The following is a 20,497-nucleotide window of genomic DNA, read 5'->3' on the forward strand; positions in this document are numbered from 1 at the left end:
ATTTTTTTTTCTTTCATCTCCTAAGGGTTATTTATTCTTGCCTTCTCTAGAAGAATAAACTGGGAGAATCTTCGCTTGATTTCAGGCCTGTTAAGAACAGTGTAAATAATTCCTTTAAAAGTTTTGTCTTATTTACAGTAAAATGTGTAGCTGAACAAGAAATGTGTCATCTTTTAGAAAAAACCTTGCAGTACACACACATCTAAAGTTTATTTGAATCAGCATGCTACTGCTCTCCGAAGTGCCTTAGTTCCTGAAAATCTTTTTGCCAACTAAAATTTTTTCAAGATCCACCAAAAAAGACACTGAAGTAACACTTTTGCCTCCAAAGCAGATCACTTTTTGTTGACATGTGTCCTTTGTTAACATAATGAAACAAAAGTTTAGAATTCCTAAGCAAACTGCAGCTTCATCTTGGGAAGTTTGAACATTTCTAAAACAGCAAAATCACCTACTAAATGCACAAGAATTGTTATTCTAGAGGAATTTTGTAAATGAACATTATAAGTGAATACATTGCAGAAATATTAATTTTCCAGATTGTGTGAAAAGCTGCAGCGTCTAAAACTTTTGGTCCACAGTTAGGAAGGTTGACAGCTTATCTCTCTGAGCCAGAACCTTGCTTGCTTGGTAAGCAGAGAATGTCAGAACGTGAGGGCTTTGTAATAATTTTCAGGAGCTTGGTGGTTTGCTTTTCTTTAGGTCACCAGTGAATTATAGATGCTGCCACCTTAAAGCAGAGTCTGCTTGACTGTGCAGCCAGTGGAAATTTAAAAAAACAAAAACCAGTCATGAGAGTTCAGGTCGAAAAATGGAAGATGCGCTGAGCTAAACAATAGACATACTGGGCCCCTTCTGTTCTCATGGTGGAGCGGTAGCCTTTTGATCATGCATGGTCTTCATTTCTTAATCTGTAAAATGAGAGTATGGACCTGCATGGTTTGCAAGTCCCCCAACTCAACATCAAGGTTTCTGACATAGTGACAGAAAAACTTTGCAGGACTTCTTTCACTCCTCTTGCAAAATATCTTTTATGAGAAATGTCCTATATCCAAATACAAACTTAGATCATTAACCACACTGAAAAGTATTGACTAATACTGTGTCCTCTGTGGGTTGCAGATCAGTAAATTAACAGAATTAGTCATCTTTGTTCATGGTAGTTAACAACTCCATTTATCTTTTACATACACCAGTTAAATGCATTAAAACTCATATAATTCATCCCACATGAGTAATTCAGGTTATGTATATTTTAACTTCTATTGATTTGTTTGCTCACTTTTGAAAATTGATTTGTAATTTACATACAATAGTAGTCACAGATCTTAAGTATACACGTAACAGTCACAGTTGTCAAAATGAATTTTGACAGTTGTATACATCCATGTCACCTCTGTTGTTTTTTGAATGGGAAAATGTTGGCTTACGGAATGGTGTGGAACGTGAAGACGTCTGACGTTGAGGTGCGTCTGTGAGAGCTGAAGTGCTTTATATGCCCTGATTATGAATTTCAGCAGCCGTGACCCCCCACCCCAAGCCCCGACTGAACGCTGACCTACTCACCCTACTCCAGCTCTTCTTCTGCTCAGTGTTTTTAATGTTTATATTTGTCGTGTGTTTTAACCTAGGTATAATCAGTGTTTGTACTATTTTCTTCACATTCTGATGTATGCACCCTTACATCCTCATCTCAGATACTTAAGTTACTATGTTATGGTCTCCCTAGCTGGTCCCCTATTCTCGGGCATACGTGCCAGTTTTTAAAAAGTGCCAAAACAGGTTTTTAGAAATCCTATTTTAATAAAGGAATCACAGGAGGAAAGGAACCTCAGTATCAGAAACCTCCCTCATTCTAACGGGCCTAGAGGAGACCATTCCATATCTTCCTGGGGTTAGAAATTCTTAGCAGTGCTTCATCTCTCTTTTAGTGTTTTACCAAATCCAGTTTGCTTTGCTGAACTTTTCTTGTCTTACCTTTTTATACTGCAGTGAAATCAGTTCCAAAAATAAAAGTTTTAATATAAAAATATCTGTGGCTTCTAACCCCTTTCACATACATGAATTGGTCAAGCTGTAGTCCTTTCATATTTGACAAATAAGGACTTGCACAAGCATCTGGTTTTCCCCATTTGATTTTCCTTTATTAACAAATAGAGTATTTTTATTTAGATGTCTGCCTTGCTCAAGTATGTATTTTTCTCCCTGTGAATGAGGTTGTATACCAGAGTATAATCTTTCAGTGAGAAAGAAGATTAGAGTTAGGAAACCTTAAATTAAGGGATGCAGCTGTGTGGAAAAACTATTGTGTCAGAGTTAGTGGTAAAGCAGAGTCTATTAAAGTAAGATAACTAAGATAGGAAGAAAATAATAATCTGGTTTCTATCCTATTTTAATCCACCAAATTAAGTGATACAGATATTCTCATTTTAGGTTTAATGTCTATTCTGTTAGAACAATGACTTCTCTGTAAGAAGCTCTTAAACTTGGATAGTATAGTGCTTTATACTTCGCAGAGGTTTATATATGTGTGTGTGTGTATATATGTATATATATAAAACATACACTTTATATTTTTGAGAGCTTTCAACAGCATACACCACATAAATCTCCCATCAGCCATTGAAATAGGCAGGATAAGTGATAAATTTTCAACTAAAGATGAAAAACTGGGACCCACAGTGCTTCTGGGGGGTGTTTTCAATGTTATATATATAGCAATTAGTTATATTAGCTCTGCAGATAAAAGAAAATCAGTGGGTAAATTAAGTCCTTGTTAGCGTTAGTTCAGCTTCCTACAGTTCCAAGGTCTGTGTATGAATTTTAAAAACATTTATCACAATTTTATATTACCTTCCTCACATCTCCACATTATATATACTTTGTCAAAAAAACTCTCAGATAAACCCTGGGCCAAAGAAAGAAAAAATAAGTCCAGCGGTTTTAAGAGTTTGGTGTAGTTTGGAATTTTTGAGTCATAGCTCTAGTCCTCCGCTGATATTTTTTATAATATATGGGGGAGTGTAGTGAACGAATAAGGGCTTTCCACGCAGACTGGTTTTGAATCCAACTACTGACTAGCTTTTTGACTTTGGGCAAATCGTTAAACTTCTCTGGATCTTGGATTTCCTCATATCTAAAATGATCTGTTGCTACCTCAGATTTGTAAGGATTCAATGAAGTGTACTTAAAGCCCTAGTTCTTTCTCCTAGCCTTTCAATCAGTTACCCCTGAAGGCATTTTTAATCACATCTTGCTTTCTGTCCTTCTTTTTATCCCATATTTAAATCGTGGTTGGAGTATCGTGTGGTGTAAGACATGGGTGAACCCCCCTTCTCCATCATATTTTTCTTGTAATAGAGTTAGTAATCATTTGGCCTTTTTCATTTTTACCATTTAGACGGTGTGTCGGTAGGTTTGGGGGATATTTTAAAGCTGACATGTCATTGTTCCTGCCTTTCTTTGTTTTTTCCATTCACAGAGGATCTTCAAATGCTTCCTTGAAGGAAGAAGAATATAAGGAGCCTTTGATCTTCCATTCTGGGGATCACTACCCCTTATCTGATGGAGATTGGTCTCCTTTGGACAAGTAAGTCTTTTTAAATTCCTTGTTTTTTTAAGGAAGGATATATCAAATAGCTTTTCTGTTATCAGCTGTAATGGTATTTCCCGTTTCTCTCTTAAACGTAGAGGAACTGAATGTTTACTTCTACTTTCAGTAATTATCTTGTTCCCAAACTTGATCTGACTTACTCGAACATTGGCAGCCAGTGTAGATCTGTATAGTCAGCATAGGTTTTGGCCCATCTGCAGTTTCTAAATTCTAATCTTTCGGTATCAACTGTTGACTCTAACTGTGGATGATATAGTGAAAAGATGTGTACAGATACTTGGTTTACTCTGTGTTCACACCTGGTTGCTCTCACATAGTAGTTACATTAATTTAACCCATCTTTATGTGCATTTTGTCTCCTTTAACATTATCTTCCTCATTGATTTCTAATAAGAATCAAATGAGATAATGCAATAAAATGTTTACAGAGGACCTGGCAAGTCCTTAATAAATACCAGTCTACGTTGTTTTTATTAAAAGAACTCAAATAGAAATAATTGGTGTTCCCTTCAGTAGCATCTTTATATCTGCAGGATAAAGTTGATCTATTCAAACTGTATGTTACTTTTAATCTGTTGAGATCAGCAAGGCTAAAGGTGTCCTAAATTTTTAAGTCATCACATTGCCCTGTTCTTGTGTTTGCAGCACCTATTCCCAGGCGATGTGTCCTAAGAGTGATTCGGAGCTGGAGGTGAAGCCTGTCGAGAGCCTGCTCAGATCTGAGTCTCACATGGAGTGGACATGGGGCGGGTTCCCAGAGTCCACCAAGGTACTCAGGCCTGTTTGCCCACATTGTTAAAAATCTGTAAAGAATCCCACCCTCCATAAGTAAAGGGCGCTGTTTTCTGACTGAGCAAACATGAATATAAATGACAGTAGTGCCCTCATGTGGTCATATAAGAAATCCAAAGTTAACATTGCATAATGTTTGCCACAGAAGGTATCCAGTATCATTTTGTTTCTGTCAAAAATCTGTTGATTGGCAATATAAGGAAATTTTAAAAGATGCTTGAAGGAAGCCAAGATTTCCACATTGAACTTTTAAACAGAAAGTTGATGATGAAAGCTTTTTGCCAGCTCATAGTGAGAGAAGAAAGAACTAGGAGGATAAATTTCTTGAAAGAGAAAGTGTTTAGACCTGCTATTTAATTTCATTTTTTATAAAAATAAACATTTTTTTTAACGTACAATTGACTTTACACTTTACTTCCCACTTTTACATTGTTTTAACAGAGCCTTGAGGTGGGGGGGCTTGAAACTTGATAGTTTAGCATTTTAAGTTTTCTCCCTCAACATGAATATTCTCTACCTCTCAGTAGCTAAAAATTGTCATTATTTTCTCATAGTCTTCTCTAGTGTTCAACTCTTCGTGTAGAACAGTTATAAATATAACTCTTATAAATATTATGATACTAAACAAAATGCAGTTATTAGCTTTTCCCAATTTTTGTATTTCCTACATACAAAATAATATTTTTAATGAACATATACGCTATAAATAGTAAAATGGATGCATTTACCTGCATCCAGCTTAAGAAATAGATTACTATATAACAGACACCTTTGAAACTAGTTTTTATTTTTAAACCATTATAATTCAACTTTTTTTTAGGTCAGCAAACGAGAGAGATCTGACCATCATCCTAGTACAGCTACAATTACACCATCAGAAAATACCCATTTTCGGGTAATTCCCAGCGAGGACACTCTTGTGAGTGAAGTTGAGAAGGACGCTTCCATGGAAGACACAGTCTGTACCATAGTGAAACCCAGGCCCAGAGCTCTGTGCAAGCAGATGAGCGATACAACATCCACTGCGGAACTTCTTGAACCTCCTCCTGGGACTACTCAGATTTCATCTATGTTAGATGCAGACCACCTTCCTAACCCATCACTAGTGGAGGCTTCCTCAGAATTAAAACCAGCAGCTAAAGTAGACTCACCATCGAAGAAGAAAGGTAATCGTTTTGTTTGATGTGACATCGTTGTTGTCAGCTGCCATGGAGTCAGCTCCAGCTCGTGGCGACCCCGTGTCCAACAGAACAACACGTCACCCAGCCCTGTGCCATGACTGGTATTCTTGAGTCCATTGTTGTGGCCACTGGCGTTGACATTAGGTACTCTGAATTCCAGTGCTAAATTATTTCAGCATTTCAGAGTAGTTGGTGACTAGCCACGTATTTGTATTTCCCACTCAGAAAATATTGCACACTTTTATTATGGTTACTTGTTTAATATATCTTTTCATTAGACTATAAATTCCATTGGAGCAGGACTCTAACTTCCTCACTTCTGTATCCCAACTGTTGCCACTAGGTAGGCCCTTGATAAGCACTGAGAAATGAGTGTGTTCTGACTAGTTAGTGAGTGAAATTAACCATTATATTGACTAAATATGTCAATAAAGTGAAGTGGAAACCTGAATAATGGTATGGAATAACAGAAAAAATAAGAATGGTGAAAAACATTCTCACCTGAAATACCTGGTTAGTTGAAGCCAAATCGAAGGCCCTGTTACATTTGAATTGTTTGGTCAGTTGTAAATATATGCCCTATCAAGTACTTTTTTTGCTATGATATGAAGTATAAAAATATGAAAGGTAATTATTGTACGTGCTGTCTTCTTTCGTTATTATTTCCCCCAAAAGAAAGAAGATAGGTCCTACTCTTGGTTCAACAGCTCCATCTCACTTTCAGAATACAAGTTTAATAAATCAGAACGTCCTTTGTATTTAAAAATATGAAGTTATCCATTCATACTTGGTACAATAAGAGTTAGCACACAGTATGAACACTGGCCTTGGATGCTGTGTTTAAGGGAGTAAAACCTCACCTCAAAATACCCACATAGCCAAATAACCTTTTTTTTTTTAATTCCAGTACCAAAGGTTAGCTCATCACAAACTGACTTAATAAATACCTGCTATAGTAGGGACTTCCAAGGTCACTCACAAATAATTTACTTAACATTAAAAAAAAAAAAAAAAAAAAGAATATCACTGTCAAGGTGATTGTGGTCCGATCAGATCGTGTACCTGGTTATCACTTTCCTCGGCACCTGTTCTTTTCAGATCCCAGTGCTTCTTTGAAGCCAAAAGCCCATGGCCATTTGTTCTACTCTAAGAAATGTTCATGGGGAAAAGTTCAGTTCTGCTATGGTGAATGCATATAGTAGTTAAGCATCCGACTGCTAACAAAAAGGTGAGCAGTTCGAATCTACCAGCAGCTCCTTGGAAACCCTATGGGACAGTTCTACTGTGTCCTATAGGGTCGCTATGAGTCAGAATCGACTCGACAGCAACAGGTATTGTTCAGTTAGCTCAGGGAGCCCTGGTGGCACAATGGTTAAGCACTTGGTTGCTAGCCAAAAAGGTCTATGGTTCAAACCCACCAGCCTCTCTGCAGGAGAAAAGACCTGGCAATCAGCTCCTGCAAAGATTATAGCCTAAGAAACCCTATGGGGTAGTTGTAGTCTGTCGTATAGGGTTGCTGTGAGTTGGAATCCACTCGACAGCACACCACATCCCAACATTGTTAGCCCATAGTGTAGGACGTGGCTATAGAGAAATCCGAGTGGTCTCCCACCATTCTTTTGGTCTCATTCTTTTCTCCCCCAACTTTTTTGTTACGAAAAATTTTGTGCATATTTGTGTTCTTGCTCTTTGTCTTTCTATTCACAAACATAGCTTTTTATTATTTTAAACCATTTGAAAACAAGTTGAGACATGACATTCACCACAAATTCCCCAAGATGCACCTTCTAAGAATAAGAACATTGTCTTTATAACCACAGTAGTAATGTCATCTTGAAGAAAATCAGTAATATCATCTTAATATTCAGTCCATTCTCACTTTTCCCTAAATATACCAAGATTATCTTTTTAGTATTGGTTTCTTTTGTTGTTGTTTGTTTTCCCAAAACCAAGATCTCATCAAGGTTCACGTGTTGCATTTTTTTTTTTTGTTTCTTTAATCTTTTTTTAAGAACACCACACACACACCATTCTCCCCTCTACACACGACACTGACTTTATTATAATTTTAACATGTCATCAATGTAAAAAACTATTGAAATATTTTACCTTCTTTTTTGATAATAAGTCTTGTAAATCCAGTGTGTGTTTTACATGCTTTTTAACACGTTTGGCACACCTCAGTTCAGACTAGTGACACTGACAGATGTTCATTGGCCACATGTGGCTTGTGGCTACTGCAGTGGGCGGTACAGCTCCAGAGGCTTAATTAGATTTGAGGTTAAATATGTTTTATGTTTTTAATTAAAGGTTACTTTATGGGGCATATTGGGTACTTCGCATGGCATCTCATAATGCTCGCACTATTGATGCAAAGTTGATCACTCGTTTAAGATGTTGTCTGCCAGATTTCTCTATTATGAAGGATTTTTGTCCTTTTGCAATTAGAATGTAATCTCTGGGTTGATTGATACTTTGGCACCATGTGAATATCTTTAACAACCTTTCAACTGGTGATTTTGGGATAATAGTTTCATTCTCGAGATAAGTGATTGCATTAAGTTTGGTCTCGCTTGTTCTTACCTGTAAATTAAACAAAAAAAAAAAAACACTTCACTATCAAATATAAATTATTTAGGATCTAGGATTACCCAAGTATCAGCAAATGAAAGAATGAATAAACCAGCCTGTGTTTATTAAGCAACTGTTACTTCTATAGAACTGCATTGCTCTTGCATTGCATGGGTGAATGAGATCCAACACACGTGGTAAGGTTAGTTGACACCTCTAAACGTAAACCCCTGTCTGAATCATGGTAGGTTTTACTGTTTGCAGACTTTTTGTTTTCTTGCATAGCTGTAAATGAAGAATAACTTGAGTTCTTACCTCTGTGCCTCTGTTGTGTTTTTCTTATAAAAACAGGTGTCCACAAGAGAAGCCAGCACCAGGGACCTGATGATATTTACCTAGATGACTTAAAGGCTTTGGAACCTGAAGTTGCTGCCCTCTATTTCCCTAAAAGGTGTGTATTGCCTAATGTTAGGTGACGGGTGAACAGCTTTGAAATATTCTAGTTGTTTCTAGAGCAAAGTGTTTCATCTGAGGAAAGGGAGCAAGGTGGCGTGTCCTTTTACTAAATCTGATGATTACTTTGGGTTTTGGGAAATTCAGAAATTGTGTGTGTGTTTGACTAATGATTTGAAATTCACAGTCCACCTATTTACGAAGAAATTCTCAGTGTAATGAGGAGAGGTAGACTAGTAAAAACCTACAAAAGGGTATAGAATGGATAAGTCTTCAGATTGGCGCTTTTTAGTCATTAATGCAAACTCTCCATTGTTAGGAAAATTCTTCAGCATTTGTTTCATGTGTTATGTGTTTTTAAAGGTAATATATCTTCACTTATTTGAAAGCATTTTACAAAGAATGCTTTCATTTCTTGAGTTGAGTCTGAGTTCCCAGGCTTTTCCTGAACTCCGTCCTGGGGCTGGGGATGACTCGTTCCAGCTGCTCCGTGTTCCGCACTGCCCTCGCCATTTGTCACTTCTCCTTCCCCTCCCTCACAGTTTTTCCCTGGTATGACTCTGAAACCTCAGACAAACATGATACGTTCGTACTGTTTTCCCAAGTTTGTGTCCATTCTTGTGGAAATGGCATTATTATACCCTATGATTACAAAACACAATTTACTTTTCCCCATGGATATACTCTTAGGGCTTGGATATACCGATGTAGGTACGCATGATTAAATACTTTTAAATGAGTTATTGAAAAACCTATTTCTTAGATGTTTATTTGGAATAGAGAGTGAGGATTGACATAAAGATACATTTTTACATTTTTGGAAGGTCCTTAAACTCCTTCTTAACTCTGTGCCCTAAATCTGCCTCACAATATTGACTTCACTTGAAATAATAGTTGGGTTTTCAAGGTAAGAAAATTGAAACTGCTTCACTTTTTTTTTTTTAAACAACAGGAAAGTTAAAATATAAACTTTTTAGAATTACCACTTTTTTCAGATTTCCCATTCTAATCGTTTTTTACATTGGTATTTCTAAGATAGATTGCTTAATTTCTCTTTTTAAAAAAATGGGGAGAAGACTAAGCCAATGGGACCTTACTATGATCTGTTCTGATTTGACTGGTAGGATCATTCATTGTCCATTTACTAAGTAAACTTCTTACCTCATGAGCTGATTATTTGTGGAGACGTTTCTTAAATACAAAAAGATAATGAGACTTTTAGTGCTTATAAGCATGAGTTATTGTCATGATCATTGTCATCTTTACTACTGAATATCCAGTATTTGTAAATATAGCTAAACCTTACTGTAAATCACGTCACTCTTCTGGATTTGCCTACATGTTGATCAGATGGCATCCTCCATGCATTCTGATGTTGTACTGGTTAGGGTGACACCAACTGCTGTAACTGACAAAACCTGAGCTCTCAGTGGCTTCACACAGTAGACCTTTATTTCTTGCTCAGATAACAACATTCTAGTGCTGGAGTTGGGAGGGGGCAGTTTCTACACAGGGACTCAGGAACTCAGGTGCCTTCATTTTTAGGCTCCACTATCCCTGTAGGACCTCGGAGTCGATCATTTTTAGCCCACAGACAGCAAGAGGAGAGAGGATCACACATGGAAGGTTTCCATGGGCCAGGCTTGGAAGGGGGCACATCATACCACTGCTGCTCACATCGAAGACTTGGCCACTAAGTCCCACGGCCACCCCTCGCTGCAAGGGCGGCCGAAAAAGGTGGGCTAGCCGTGTGCCCAGGTGGAAGAGGAAACAGGCTTTGTGGACACATAGCGGTCGTCTGTCTGTTTTTCCTGAGGGTCGGCCTTGCCCCTCACCCCCACAGCATTGTAACAAGTTTTGCTGTTTTACATTGACTTTGGCCTGTTTCAGCATTTCCAGTGAAGAGAACATTCTGTTGATCTAATTAATAGCAATCTTGTGGTGTGACTGTGCATTGCTGTTGAGAGTGAACATTTCTAAAAACCTGAATCTGTTATTAGTTCAAATGCAAAACACAGCAGCTTTTGAAACTGCTCTCTATTTAGCCATACCCTCCCACCTTCTGCTCAAACTGAAGAAGTTTTCCTAAAGATCTGATAACTTCACGGGATCGCATACATTGATTCGTTTTTAATCAAACATTGAATGTATTGGCTTTTTGAACTAAATAAATGAACTTGAAAATTCTTGAACAATATCTCAAATGTGACATTAAGTCTCTGTTCAAAGAGTGTAGCCTACTAAATATTTACAGCTGAGATACTTAAGGGGCTGTTTTCTTGTCCTTTTTCTCTCAAATGTATGACTCATTACAAAAGGCCTCCCTTATCACCTGAAACCTGACTTCTGTGCCTTATCATCCAGAAAAATGAAAATATTGAATAACCCCATCTTTAATTCTGGCCCTCACTAGTATAAAAACAGTTCACTTCCAGCTTGTTTCTCAATACATCTCTTTTTTTAGGCAGGTCTACCCTCCTGAGAATTTTCTCTTGCTTAATTTCTGCTTTCTTCTGTTTGTGACATAACAAATTTAGAAAAGCATTATTTTAAAAATAATACAGCCTTAAAAACAAACCCATCATTGTCAAGTCAGTTCCGACTCATAGCGACCCTATAGGTCGGAGTAGAACTGCCCCATAGGGTTTCCAAGGAGCAGCTGGTGAATCCATACTGCTGACCTTTGGGTTAGCAGCCAAGCTCTTAAGCATTATGCCACCAGGACTTCAGTACAGCCTTAGACTATAGTAATTTTCTACAGGATGTATATGGTACCACAGCTTTCTCTACGAAGTTAGGATGAAAAGGTTTCCAAACATCAAATTTTTCTTAATTACCCTGTCATTTTCATCATGGAAATGTAAATAAATGTTTATAATTCTTTTGCTCCTTTAATTAAAATCAGTAAGGCTATAGTTGAAATGTGTGTATCATTGTGAATGACCATACTGGTTTTGTAACGTGTTTGCTACATTCACAGTGAATTCCTCAGTAGTGCTGTTGAAGTTATTTTTAATGTCATTTATATGGTTCTGAACACCTCCTAAGAAAAACTGTGGTCTGATTGTAGGTCAGTCAGCTGCTTGTTAGCGGATATGTCGTTTGGTTTGAGCCCCCAGTACAAGTTGTACTAAGGCAGATCCTTTTCTCCCTGTCCACTACCCCAGTGAATTGGACCCCGGCTGCCGGCAGTGGCCTGAGTCGGACACGCTCTCTGGTTCCCAATCCCCGCAGTCTGTGGGAAGTGCGGCCGCAGACAGCGGCACTGAATGCCTCTCTGATTCTGCCATGGACTTGCCTGATGTCACCCTCTCACTTTGCGGGGGCCTCAGTGAGAATGGAGAAATTTCTAAAGGTATGTGGGCACTTGGGCCTTGTCTTCACTTCAGAAACCACATGGTTTGTCCACTTAATTTGAAAGCCTGCCCATTAGCCATTGCCTCACATCTAAATTTTTAGTGATCTTATGTGGGTAACAGATAAACCCGTTGCCGTCGAGTCGATAATGACTCAAAGTGACCCGACAGGACAGAGTAGAACTGCTGCATAGGGTTTCCGTGGAGTGGCTGGTGGATTCCAACTGCCGTCCTTTTGGTTAGCAGCTGATCTCTTAACCACTGCACCACCAGAGGTCCTCGTGGGTAACAGGTATCTCCCTATAATGATCTGAGCCTTCAGTGCTCATTGACGGCACTTCACGTGGGGTGACATTAACTGTAAACGTCATTGGTGAAGATGTGCCTTTAAAGGTCTAACTTCACACTTGAGAGAGCTCACAGCTGCCCTGTGTGCCAGGTGGCCAGGGTCAGGCACACTGCGTCTGTTTTCTTGTCTTTGAAGTGAAACATTCGTGGGGCTGAGGCCAGCTGCCCTCCTGGAAAGTGCCGGGCCTTAGACATGAGTGCAGGGCCCTGAGTTTGTAGAGCATTGATTGTCCACTGAATAAATGGACTTTCTGACAAAAAGTACAAGGGCTTAGCTTCTATTTCAGGCCTGCAAGTTGGCCCAGGAGAGTAAAGCTTATCATGAGTACAGAAAGGGCCTTAGCAGAAAGGTTCGGGAACTTCGGGTGTGGGCTGAGCACCCCGTGTGCACTTGTCCTACCTCCTTCAGCCTTGTTGGTTTTGCTTCCTTTTCAAACTAAGATCTTAATATCTTCTCAATTTGGCTAGTGGTGCTTGACTGGTTTCCCTCTAAGGAGAGATCTTCTTTCTGTTACTGGCATTGTTCCTTCTCTTCTGTCGCTTCAGAGAGGAACTGAAGGCAGCGTGCCTGGGGCAGACCTGTGGGTGGCCATAGCCTCTGAACTGGGTTTTCCTGCGTTTTTTCTGTTCAGAGTCACGGGGTACTCATTATGCTTCTTTCTTCTCCATCTGTTAGTTCTGTTTGTTTTATTTTGTGCAAGAAATTAAGGGTATGTTATGGCCAATGTTTTTTTCCTGGGGACAAAACTTGACAGGTCACTAAGATGCAACTATTGGTTGTATGCATCCAGAGTAAAAAAGAATGGAGAAAACCAAAGATTCAGAGAAGAAACTAGTCTACACAGACCATAGCCTCATCTACCCTGAGACCAGAACTAGATGGTGCCCGGCTACCACTACTGACCGTTCTGATCAGAAACACAATAGATGGATTCTGACAGAATGGGAGCAGAATGTGGAACAGAACTCAAATTCTTAATAAGTCCAGACTTAACTGGACCAGTTGAGATTGGGGGACTCCCCGAGACTATTGCCCTAAGATACTCTTTAAGCCTTGAACCAAAACTATTCCATGAGGTCATTTTTTAGCTAAATAACAAATTGGCTCATAAAATAAACAATATCACCCATGAGTACTGTGCTCCTTTTAAAAGTCATCTATATGAGGCCAGATGGTCAAATGCAAAGACAAGGCAGGGGGCAGGGAAAGAAGCTAGATTACTGGAAACAGAACACCCAGAACAGAAATAATGAGATTGACAAACACTGTAAAATGCCACCAATGTCACTGAATAAATTGTGTAGAAACTGTTAAATGAGAACTTAATTTGCTATGTAAACTTTCACTGAAAACACAATAAAATAATATTAAAAAAAAAAGTAGGTCAGATTCTTTTTGTAATCATCATAAGCCCTCACTATATATATATTTATATTGATAGATAGACAGGAAAATGTATTTATGCTTTTGTTTTAAATATTGGTAACTTTGTCTGGTAGACTTTGTTATTGGAGGAGGCAGAAATGTCACAAGGAAATAATAAACAGATTACCTGGAGGAACAATACAAGCGAGAAATTTCTCTGTCAGCCTGGATCTACCAGAATGCAGGTTAGGAACAAAGTACAGCAATTCATGGGAAATCCTCATTCTCTCTGCAACAACTTAGGCTTTTATTTTTTTACAGACCCTGAACCACATCCTGTTATTTTTTTTTCTCCAAGCAATCGTGAGATGTTTTCTATAGCATGCCAGTTAAAGCTGTCCACCCCCCATGAGTGTTCCCCAGCTCTGTAGTCGCCTGCTAATAAAGAGTCTCCCCTCTGACGAGAATGGAAAGTCAGTTTTTTCATCACAGTTACTGGGTGTGTGTCTGTCTCTCTCGCCACATCTGTAATCTGTTTTCCTAACAGAGGGAGGATAAAAAAGAAGCGTTCTTTCTTGTCCTAAAAAAAAAAAGGTGGGGCGGGGGGGTGGCTGACAGATACAAAAAAAAAGTTAGTTTAAAAAAAAAAAAGAAGACTTGCTTTATTTTATTCTACAATTCCTGCAGTGCAGAGAATATTATGATAATCTCATATAGGGATTTATGTAGTCTCTAACCAAATTGATCATTATTATTTTACATTGCAGAAAAATTCATGGAGCATATCATTACTTATCACGAATTTGCAGAAAACCCTGGACTTATAGACAATCCTAATCTTGTAATACGGATATATAACCGGTAAATTACTCCTGCTTTTATAACTGTTAAATACTCTTGCAGGTTTTTTCCCAAGGCTGTTTTAAGTAGTATAGTTTTTCGTACTATACAATGTGTCATCTCATATAAATGAACTAGTGGGCAGTGACTTTGAAAAGAAAGTGAAGCCTCAGCTTTAGTTTTAAATGAGGCATTGAAATGTTTTTTATTTTATAGATTTTACTGCTTCTCTGTTCAGAGAAGTTTGGCTTGAAACAGAGATTCCTCATGTGACAAAAAAATTAGCAGATCATCTTTTTATTGAAAAGAATAAGCAGTTTTGCTGGTTGTTTCTACTTCTCTCTCGCCTGTGGGGGGGCTGTGTGTTAATGATTTTGCTTTTTTTTTTTCGCAGTTACTATAACTGGGCTTTGGCTGCTCCCATGATCCTTAGCTTGCAAGTATTCCAGAAGAGTCTGCCTAAGGTGAGGGGATGCACCATCTGTTGCCTTTTTGAAACTATCAACAACAGATAGTATGTACAAAAATCCATGTGTGCTTACTTGTGAACTAGGTACTGTTCAAAGCCTTATTTGAGTTTACTGTAATCTTTATTATTGTAAAAGGTCCATATAGCTATATACGCACACCCAAATCATCTCATAGCCAAAATCTAGGAAATCAGCCGGGCTGCCACTTTCTTAAATCTCTTATTAGATATGTGTGCCAGTTCCTTAAATCGCTTATTAGATATGTGTGCCAGTTCGTGATTGTGTATAAAAGTTGAGAGATTTTACTAACTGTAAATTAAATATGGAAAGAATGAAAAAATTTTCTCCTTATCAATGTGAGAAGCAGCAGCAAGAAGAGGGCAGCGTGGCCAACAGAAGTGACCACAGTGAGATCAGGTCAGATTGTGGCTAGTGAGCTTGCTGTATAGAACCTGGAGATTTTCTTTGAATCTGTTCACCAAGGAGTCAGCCTGGTTTGTCCTAACTCATGAGAGCATGTTTTCCAAGGACAGGGAGGGCATAGAGCTGCGCATACACAGCAGCCCAGCCAGCCACACCCGCAGACGTGCTGCAGCACTCAGCCAGTTCTGCTCTGAGAGCTGGGTATCGTCTGTCTGTCAGAGGTGGTAAAATGCTCAAGGAGCCTGGGAGGTGTGGAGAGTGGTGCTTAGATTCTCACGTTCCGTAATAAGGTCCCACCTGCAGGCTAGTGGTAGGAAATAGCTGGTTGCTTTGTGACCTATAGCTTGCCCAGACTAACCCAAGTTGGTTGTTTCCAGGCAACAGTCGAGTCCTGGGTCAAAGATAAGATGCCAAAGAAATCTGGTCGGTGGTGGTTTTGGCGTAAGAGAGAAAGCATGATCAAACAGGTAACCATTTCCATGGGCTGAAAAGCAGCATATCTTTCATTTATTCAGAACACCTTTTTGCCAAGCATAAAAATGTCAATTTGGGCTGTGTGTAGTGCTCTATTACAATAATAATAGTTTGCATTTTTGAGTAATTACTGTGTGCAGGTACTGTGCTAGGTACTTTATATATATTATCTCTGAATTTTACACCAACTTGAAAGTATAAATATTTGAATTCCCATTTTATAGATAAGGAAACTTTGACACAAAGAGGTTGAGTAGCTTCAATGACATTGTGTAACTGATGAGATTTGACCTTGAGTCTTCACTCCAAAGTCTGTCTCCACTTCACCACATTACCTTCCAGATACAAGAAAAGCTAGCTTATTATCCTCCTACAGGTTATTATAGCCAGATTCTCCCCTTTAAAGAAAACACTAGCAGGACAGGTTCACCTAAAGAACCATACCAGACAAGCCAGTGTAGATCAAATCTGTTTCCCAAAGCCTTTGAAAAAGAGGGCTTAGGGAAGTTTACGTATTTTTCAAATGACAGAACTGTAGTCATCCTGAACCAGGTTCTGGTGATTGATGACTCCTTTGAGTTGGTTTTCACATGATCTCTCCGTGCTGCCTCTCAGGCCTTTCCCAGGTGCTGAGTCATTCCCAGGAGAAGGGGCATCAGTAACTTCTGTTCTGTACTCCTTGTGGCTCCGCCAGGGGCCCTGGCAAGTTTGGGCCTGTCGTCTCACGTTCTGTGACTGGAAATGGGGCTCTGTTAACATTTTTGTCTTCTGGCTTTGTGGGCTGCAGCTTTTCGCATAGCAGCGTGTGACTCCTATCTCAAGTTTCTGTCCTTTGGCTCAAACTAGAGTTTCTGCCCTTTGGCTCAAGAAACTCTGTTTCTTGAGCGTTTTTAGGTTGTGGACTCAGAAAGTAGTTACAATCTTCCCTGGAAAGGACTGCTGATGAATTTTTGCTTGTCTGTAAGAAAAAAAATTGTGCGTTGCCAAGATCATTCTCTTGCTGTTTCAGCTGCCGGAGGCCAAGGAGGGAAAGTCTGCGGTGCAGCAGACCAGCGACCTGCCTTCGAGCACTGAGGAGCAAGCGGGGGCCAGGTGGGCACACCTCGTCCTTCCTCCAGGGTGTCCTCACTTGGGCTCCTCCTGCTTTGCCATTGCGTTTAAGTGGGTGAATTATTAGTCAGCAACTACTTTCTCCTATAGACACACATGATAAAGTGGCTTGTTTGTGCTGCTCAGTTAGTTAGCAGGTAACTTTTACTTTTCTAAAAAATAACAGCATAGAGGAGTAAATACTATCTATCTTGGAGCCATGAAATCTGATACTGTGAAATGTAAGACTTTGGGAAAGGGCTAACTTAAGATATGCCATACCCCTGTGTCCCTGCTCCCCCGTTTCGTATCAAGTGCAAAACGGAGATCTAAAAAAGACTCTGAAAGATTGGATTGAGTACATCCTGAGATGTACAATTGCGTGGAAGAAGGAGCATCTCTTGGGACATTCCGGCTGGCTGGCCTGAGGAGAGTCGCTCGCTGTATACCCGCTCCTTGTCTCTGCCTGTGTTCTCCTCTCCCTGATTGGATTCTTTCTTCTTTCCCTGTTCTTTTATTTAGTAGTTCTCTGAGCCTGAGAGTTTATTTTCTTGCTCTTTATCCTCTTCTTTCAAGGGGTAGATAAATTTTTCTTACTATTTTTTTTTAAATTAGTATATGCAATTATATTTTCATTAATTTGTACCTTTTGAAACTTACATACCCTTTTTGGCAAGAGTTAGAAGGATAATAGTTAGACCTATTAGCATTCCGTCGTTGGTCCTAGCAGAAAACAGCAAGTCATAGCCAGAAAGTAACTGCTTTCCGATGGTGGCCTTATCACTTAATGACATGACTGCTTCAGGCACAGAAAACCGGACATGGGTGAATAGCAATGGGAGCAACTCTTCCCAAACCTAGAACGGATTGGTAGATCCTTCAGAAACTTGAACGGTGCTTTAGGATGTCTTCCTTTTCCTGATCCCAATTGAAAATGTGTCTTCAGTAAAGTGCCCCGCTGCCTCTTCAGTGCTGTATTTTTCACAAATAATGCACCCACGCATACAAGGGCTCCGCGGCTGGGGAAAACCGTATAATGTGTACATTATTTGCGTAAAATACTGTAACTGGTTTGATGTTGTCTAGGCTGTCTGAGGATGACTCATCGAGTGACGAGGCGTCCCAAGAGCTTGAAGAATCCATCAAAGTGGACCCTGTTCCTGGGGAGCACCTGATCCACGGCAACACCACCTCATACAAGAAGTCCCTCAGACTCTCCTCAGAGCAGATCGTGAGTCATGGGGGAGCTGAAGGGATCCAGTATAAGTGTTTTCATATACAACAGAAGAGCCCCACCCTGTCCTTGGTTAACCTCAGATGGCCTGAGGAGTGTGAATCTTCAACATGTTTCTCTGTGAATCTTACACTGTCAGCCCAGTACTGTCTCTTAGGAGCCACAACAATAGGGAAATGATATTTTCTCAATTAGACACAACTGTCCCTTTCTTGTTTATTTCCTAAAACCAAAAACCAAACCCATTGCTGTCGAGTCGATTCTGACTCATAGTGACCCTACGGGACAGAGTGAGAGCTGTTCCACAGAGTTTCCAAGGAGTGCCTCGGGGGTTCGAACTGCCGACCTTTTGGTTAGCAGCCGTAGCCCTTAAGCACTACGCCACCAGGCTTTCCTGTTTATTTCCTACTCCTTGAATTTTATCTATTTTCAGTATGAAATTAGTCTCAGTAGGAACAGCAGGACGCTGTGCCTCAGGGCAGTGACGCTCAGGTATCAAGGAAGAGCAGAAAGGTTTTGATTTTGGGGTTCTGAAAAGTCTCTTGGAATCCCAAACACTATTTGATAAGTGGCTGGCCAGCCGATCTCATTCCAGGCACGCTGTGTGCTCGGGGACTGACCAAAACTGCCCCTGCCTTGGGGAGGTTGGAATCCTTGAAACACTGCCTATTGTTTCTGTAAATAGTAAACTCTGTTCCAAACTATATTTTTCAGCTGATTTTCTTTATTCTTACACTTTTTATAAAAGGCAAAACTGAAGCTCCAAGATGGGCCAAATGATGTTGTATTTAGTATCACAACCCAATATCAAGGCACCTGCCGCTGTGCAGGGACCATTTACCTGTGGAACTGGAATGACAAGGTCATCATTTCTGATATCGACGGGACAATAACCAAGTAAGCACCGCCTGCCATCTGGGGGTGAGGAGCAGCCCTGAGCATGGGGGTGCAGGCTAGTTTGGATGGGTCTCCTCAGTCTGGACGTCTGGTCCTTGGCCACCGTGGGGTATTTTCTAAACACTCTGCATTGAGACATCGTGAGTGCAATCCACGAGAGAAGATGGATGAGAAGACTCTACCCATCTATAGTCAAAAATAACTTTATTGGAATGATTTAGTTATATGGTCTCCAAATTCTGATGTTTGAGAAAACAAACAAGAAGCTATTGAGATTAGGGAGGAGAAAAAGCAGATGTGTGATTGTAAATGATTTCTGAAAATGAGTGTCTGGCTCTCAAGTCAGATTCCACTCGTAGACGCACATCCATGCTTGTGCTTGCAGGGAGCACACAGCGTGATGGAGCTGTCTCTGTAGGCTGGACCCCCGGCCCACCAAACGTTTTTTGGCAGCTCATATTTAGCCAAATAGGGAAAAAAACCTGGCTTTATACATTTGATTCCTAATACCTTTTCCTCTTTCCACCCTCTCCTTAGGTCTGATGCTTTGGGACAGATTCTCCCACAACTGGGTAAAGACTGGACTCACCAGGGAATAGCAAAGCTCTACCATTCCATCAATGAGTAGGTGTTCGTTCCAATGTGGCGAGTCACTCTAGTGAGCTAGAATTTTGCTTTGATTAAGAACGAGAAAAACAGACTGTATCAGGCAGTCCACGTTAGTCATGTGTCTGTGGTCCAGTATCCCGGCTGCCCCCTCCCCTCTCCCTTTCTCCCACAGCTGTACACACAGAAATGGCAGCTACCACTTCCGGAGCACGTGCCACATGCCTGGCATTGCATGGTGGGTTTTACCTGGACTGCCTCATTTAATCCTCACAACACTGTGAGGCTTAGGGTACTACCTGTATTGATGTTTGTAGGTAGAATTTATTTATTTATGTTGAGCTAGAATTTAACAGTTGAGCCTATTTCATTTTTGATTTATTGGGTATTTTTAAATTGTATTTCTTTGAATAGGTAATACCTCCATGCATAGGGGCAGCAGTTGCCCAGCATTGTAAGGATATGTACACAGTAAGAAATGTGCACAGTGAATTATGCATCACCCCACCTTGCTCAGATGCAGCCCCACTCAGTCCCTGGCATCCTCTCCAGCACGTGCCTGTAGCGCTCGGGGTTGAGCTGCACCTGGGCCAGGCCAGGAGCTCAGCTCTTAAACACCCCACCCTCCTGTCGCTGCACCGTCATGGGGCGTCATTTCCTGCTGGTGCTTTCTGGGGCGGGTTTGGATCCAGGCAGCCAGCTCCTCTCAGACCTGCCCCAGGCCCCAGCCTCAGGTGGGAGGCAGCTCCCTTGCCAGAGCTGGGAATCCCACGTGCACCTTGCG

The 20,497-nt window shown here is 40.2% G+C and overlaps 1 protein-coding gene across 3 annotated transcripts in view; it reads left to right on the forward strand.

Moving 5' to 3' along the window:
• Positions 1–20,497, forward strand: part of LPIN2 (lipin 2) — an 88,151-nt gene that overhangs the window by 61,741 nt on the left and 5,913 nt on the right. For all 3 annotated transcript variants that reach the window (XM_004388931.2, XM_023742894.1, XM_023742895.1), the window contains 12 exons: positions 3,482–3,589; positions 4,259–4,382; positions 5,226–5,571; positions 8,509–8,608; positions 11,778–11,965; positions 14,448–14,541; positions 14,915–14,984; positions 15,791–15,880; positions 16,897–16,979; positions 18,063–18,207; positions 18,959–19,107; positions 19,645–19,731. In XM_004388931.2, coding sequence (XP_004388988.2) covers positions 3,482–3,589; positions 4,259–4,382; positions 5,226–5,571; positions 8,509–8,608; positions 11,778–11,965; positions 14,448–14,541; positions 14,915–14,984; positions 15,791–15,880; positions 16,897–16,979; positions 18,063–18,207; positions 18,959–19,107; positions 19,645–19,731 — 1,584 coding nt within the window. The remainder of the gene's footprint in view (positions 1–3,481; positions 3,590–4,258; positions 4,383–5,225; positions 5,572–8,508; positions 8,609–11,777; positions 11,966–14,447; positions 14,542–14,914; positions 14,985–15,790; positions 15,881–16,896; positions 16,980–18,062; positions 18,208–18,958; positions 19,108–19,644; positions 19,732–20,497) is intronic.

Source organism: Trichechus manatus, unplaced genomic scaffold (genome assembly GCF_000243295.1).
Source record: "Trichechus manatus latirostris isolate Lorelei unplaced genomic scaffold, TriManLat1.0 scaffold00222, whole genome shotgun sequence".
In the NCBI taxonomy this organism is placed as follows: domain Eukaryota; kingdom Metazoa; phylum Chordata; class Mammalia; order Sirenia; family Trichechidae; genus Trichechus; species Trichechus manatus.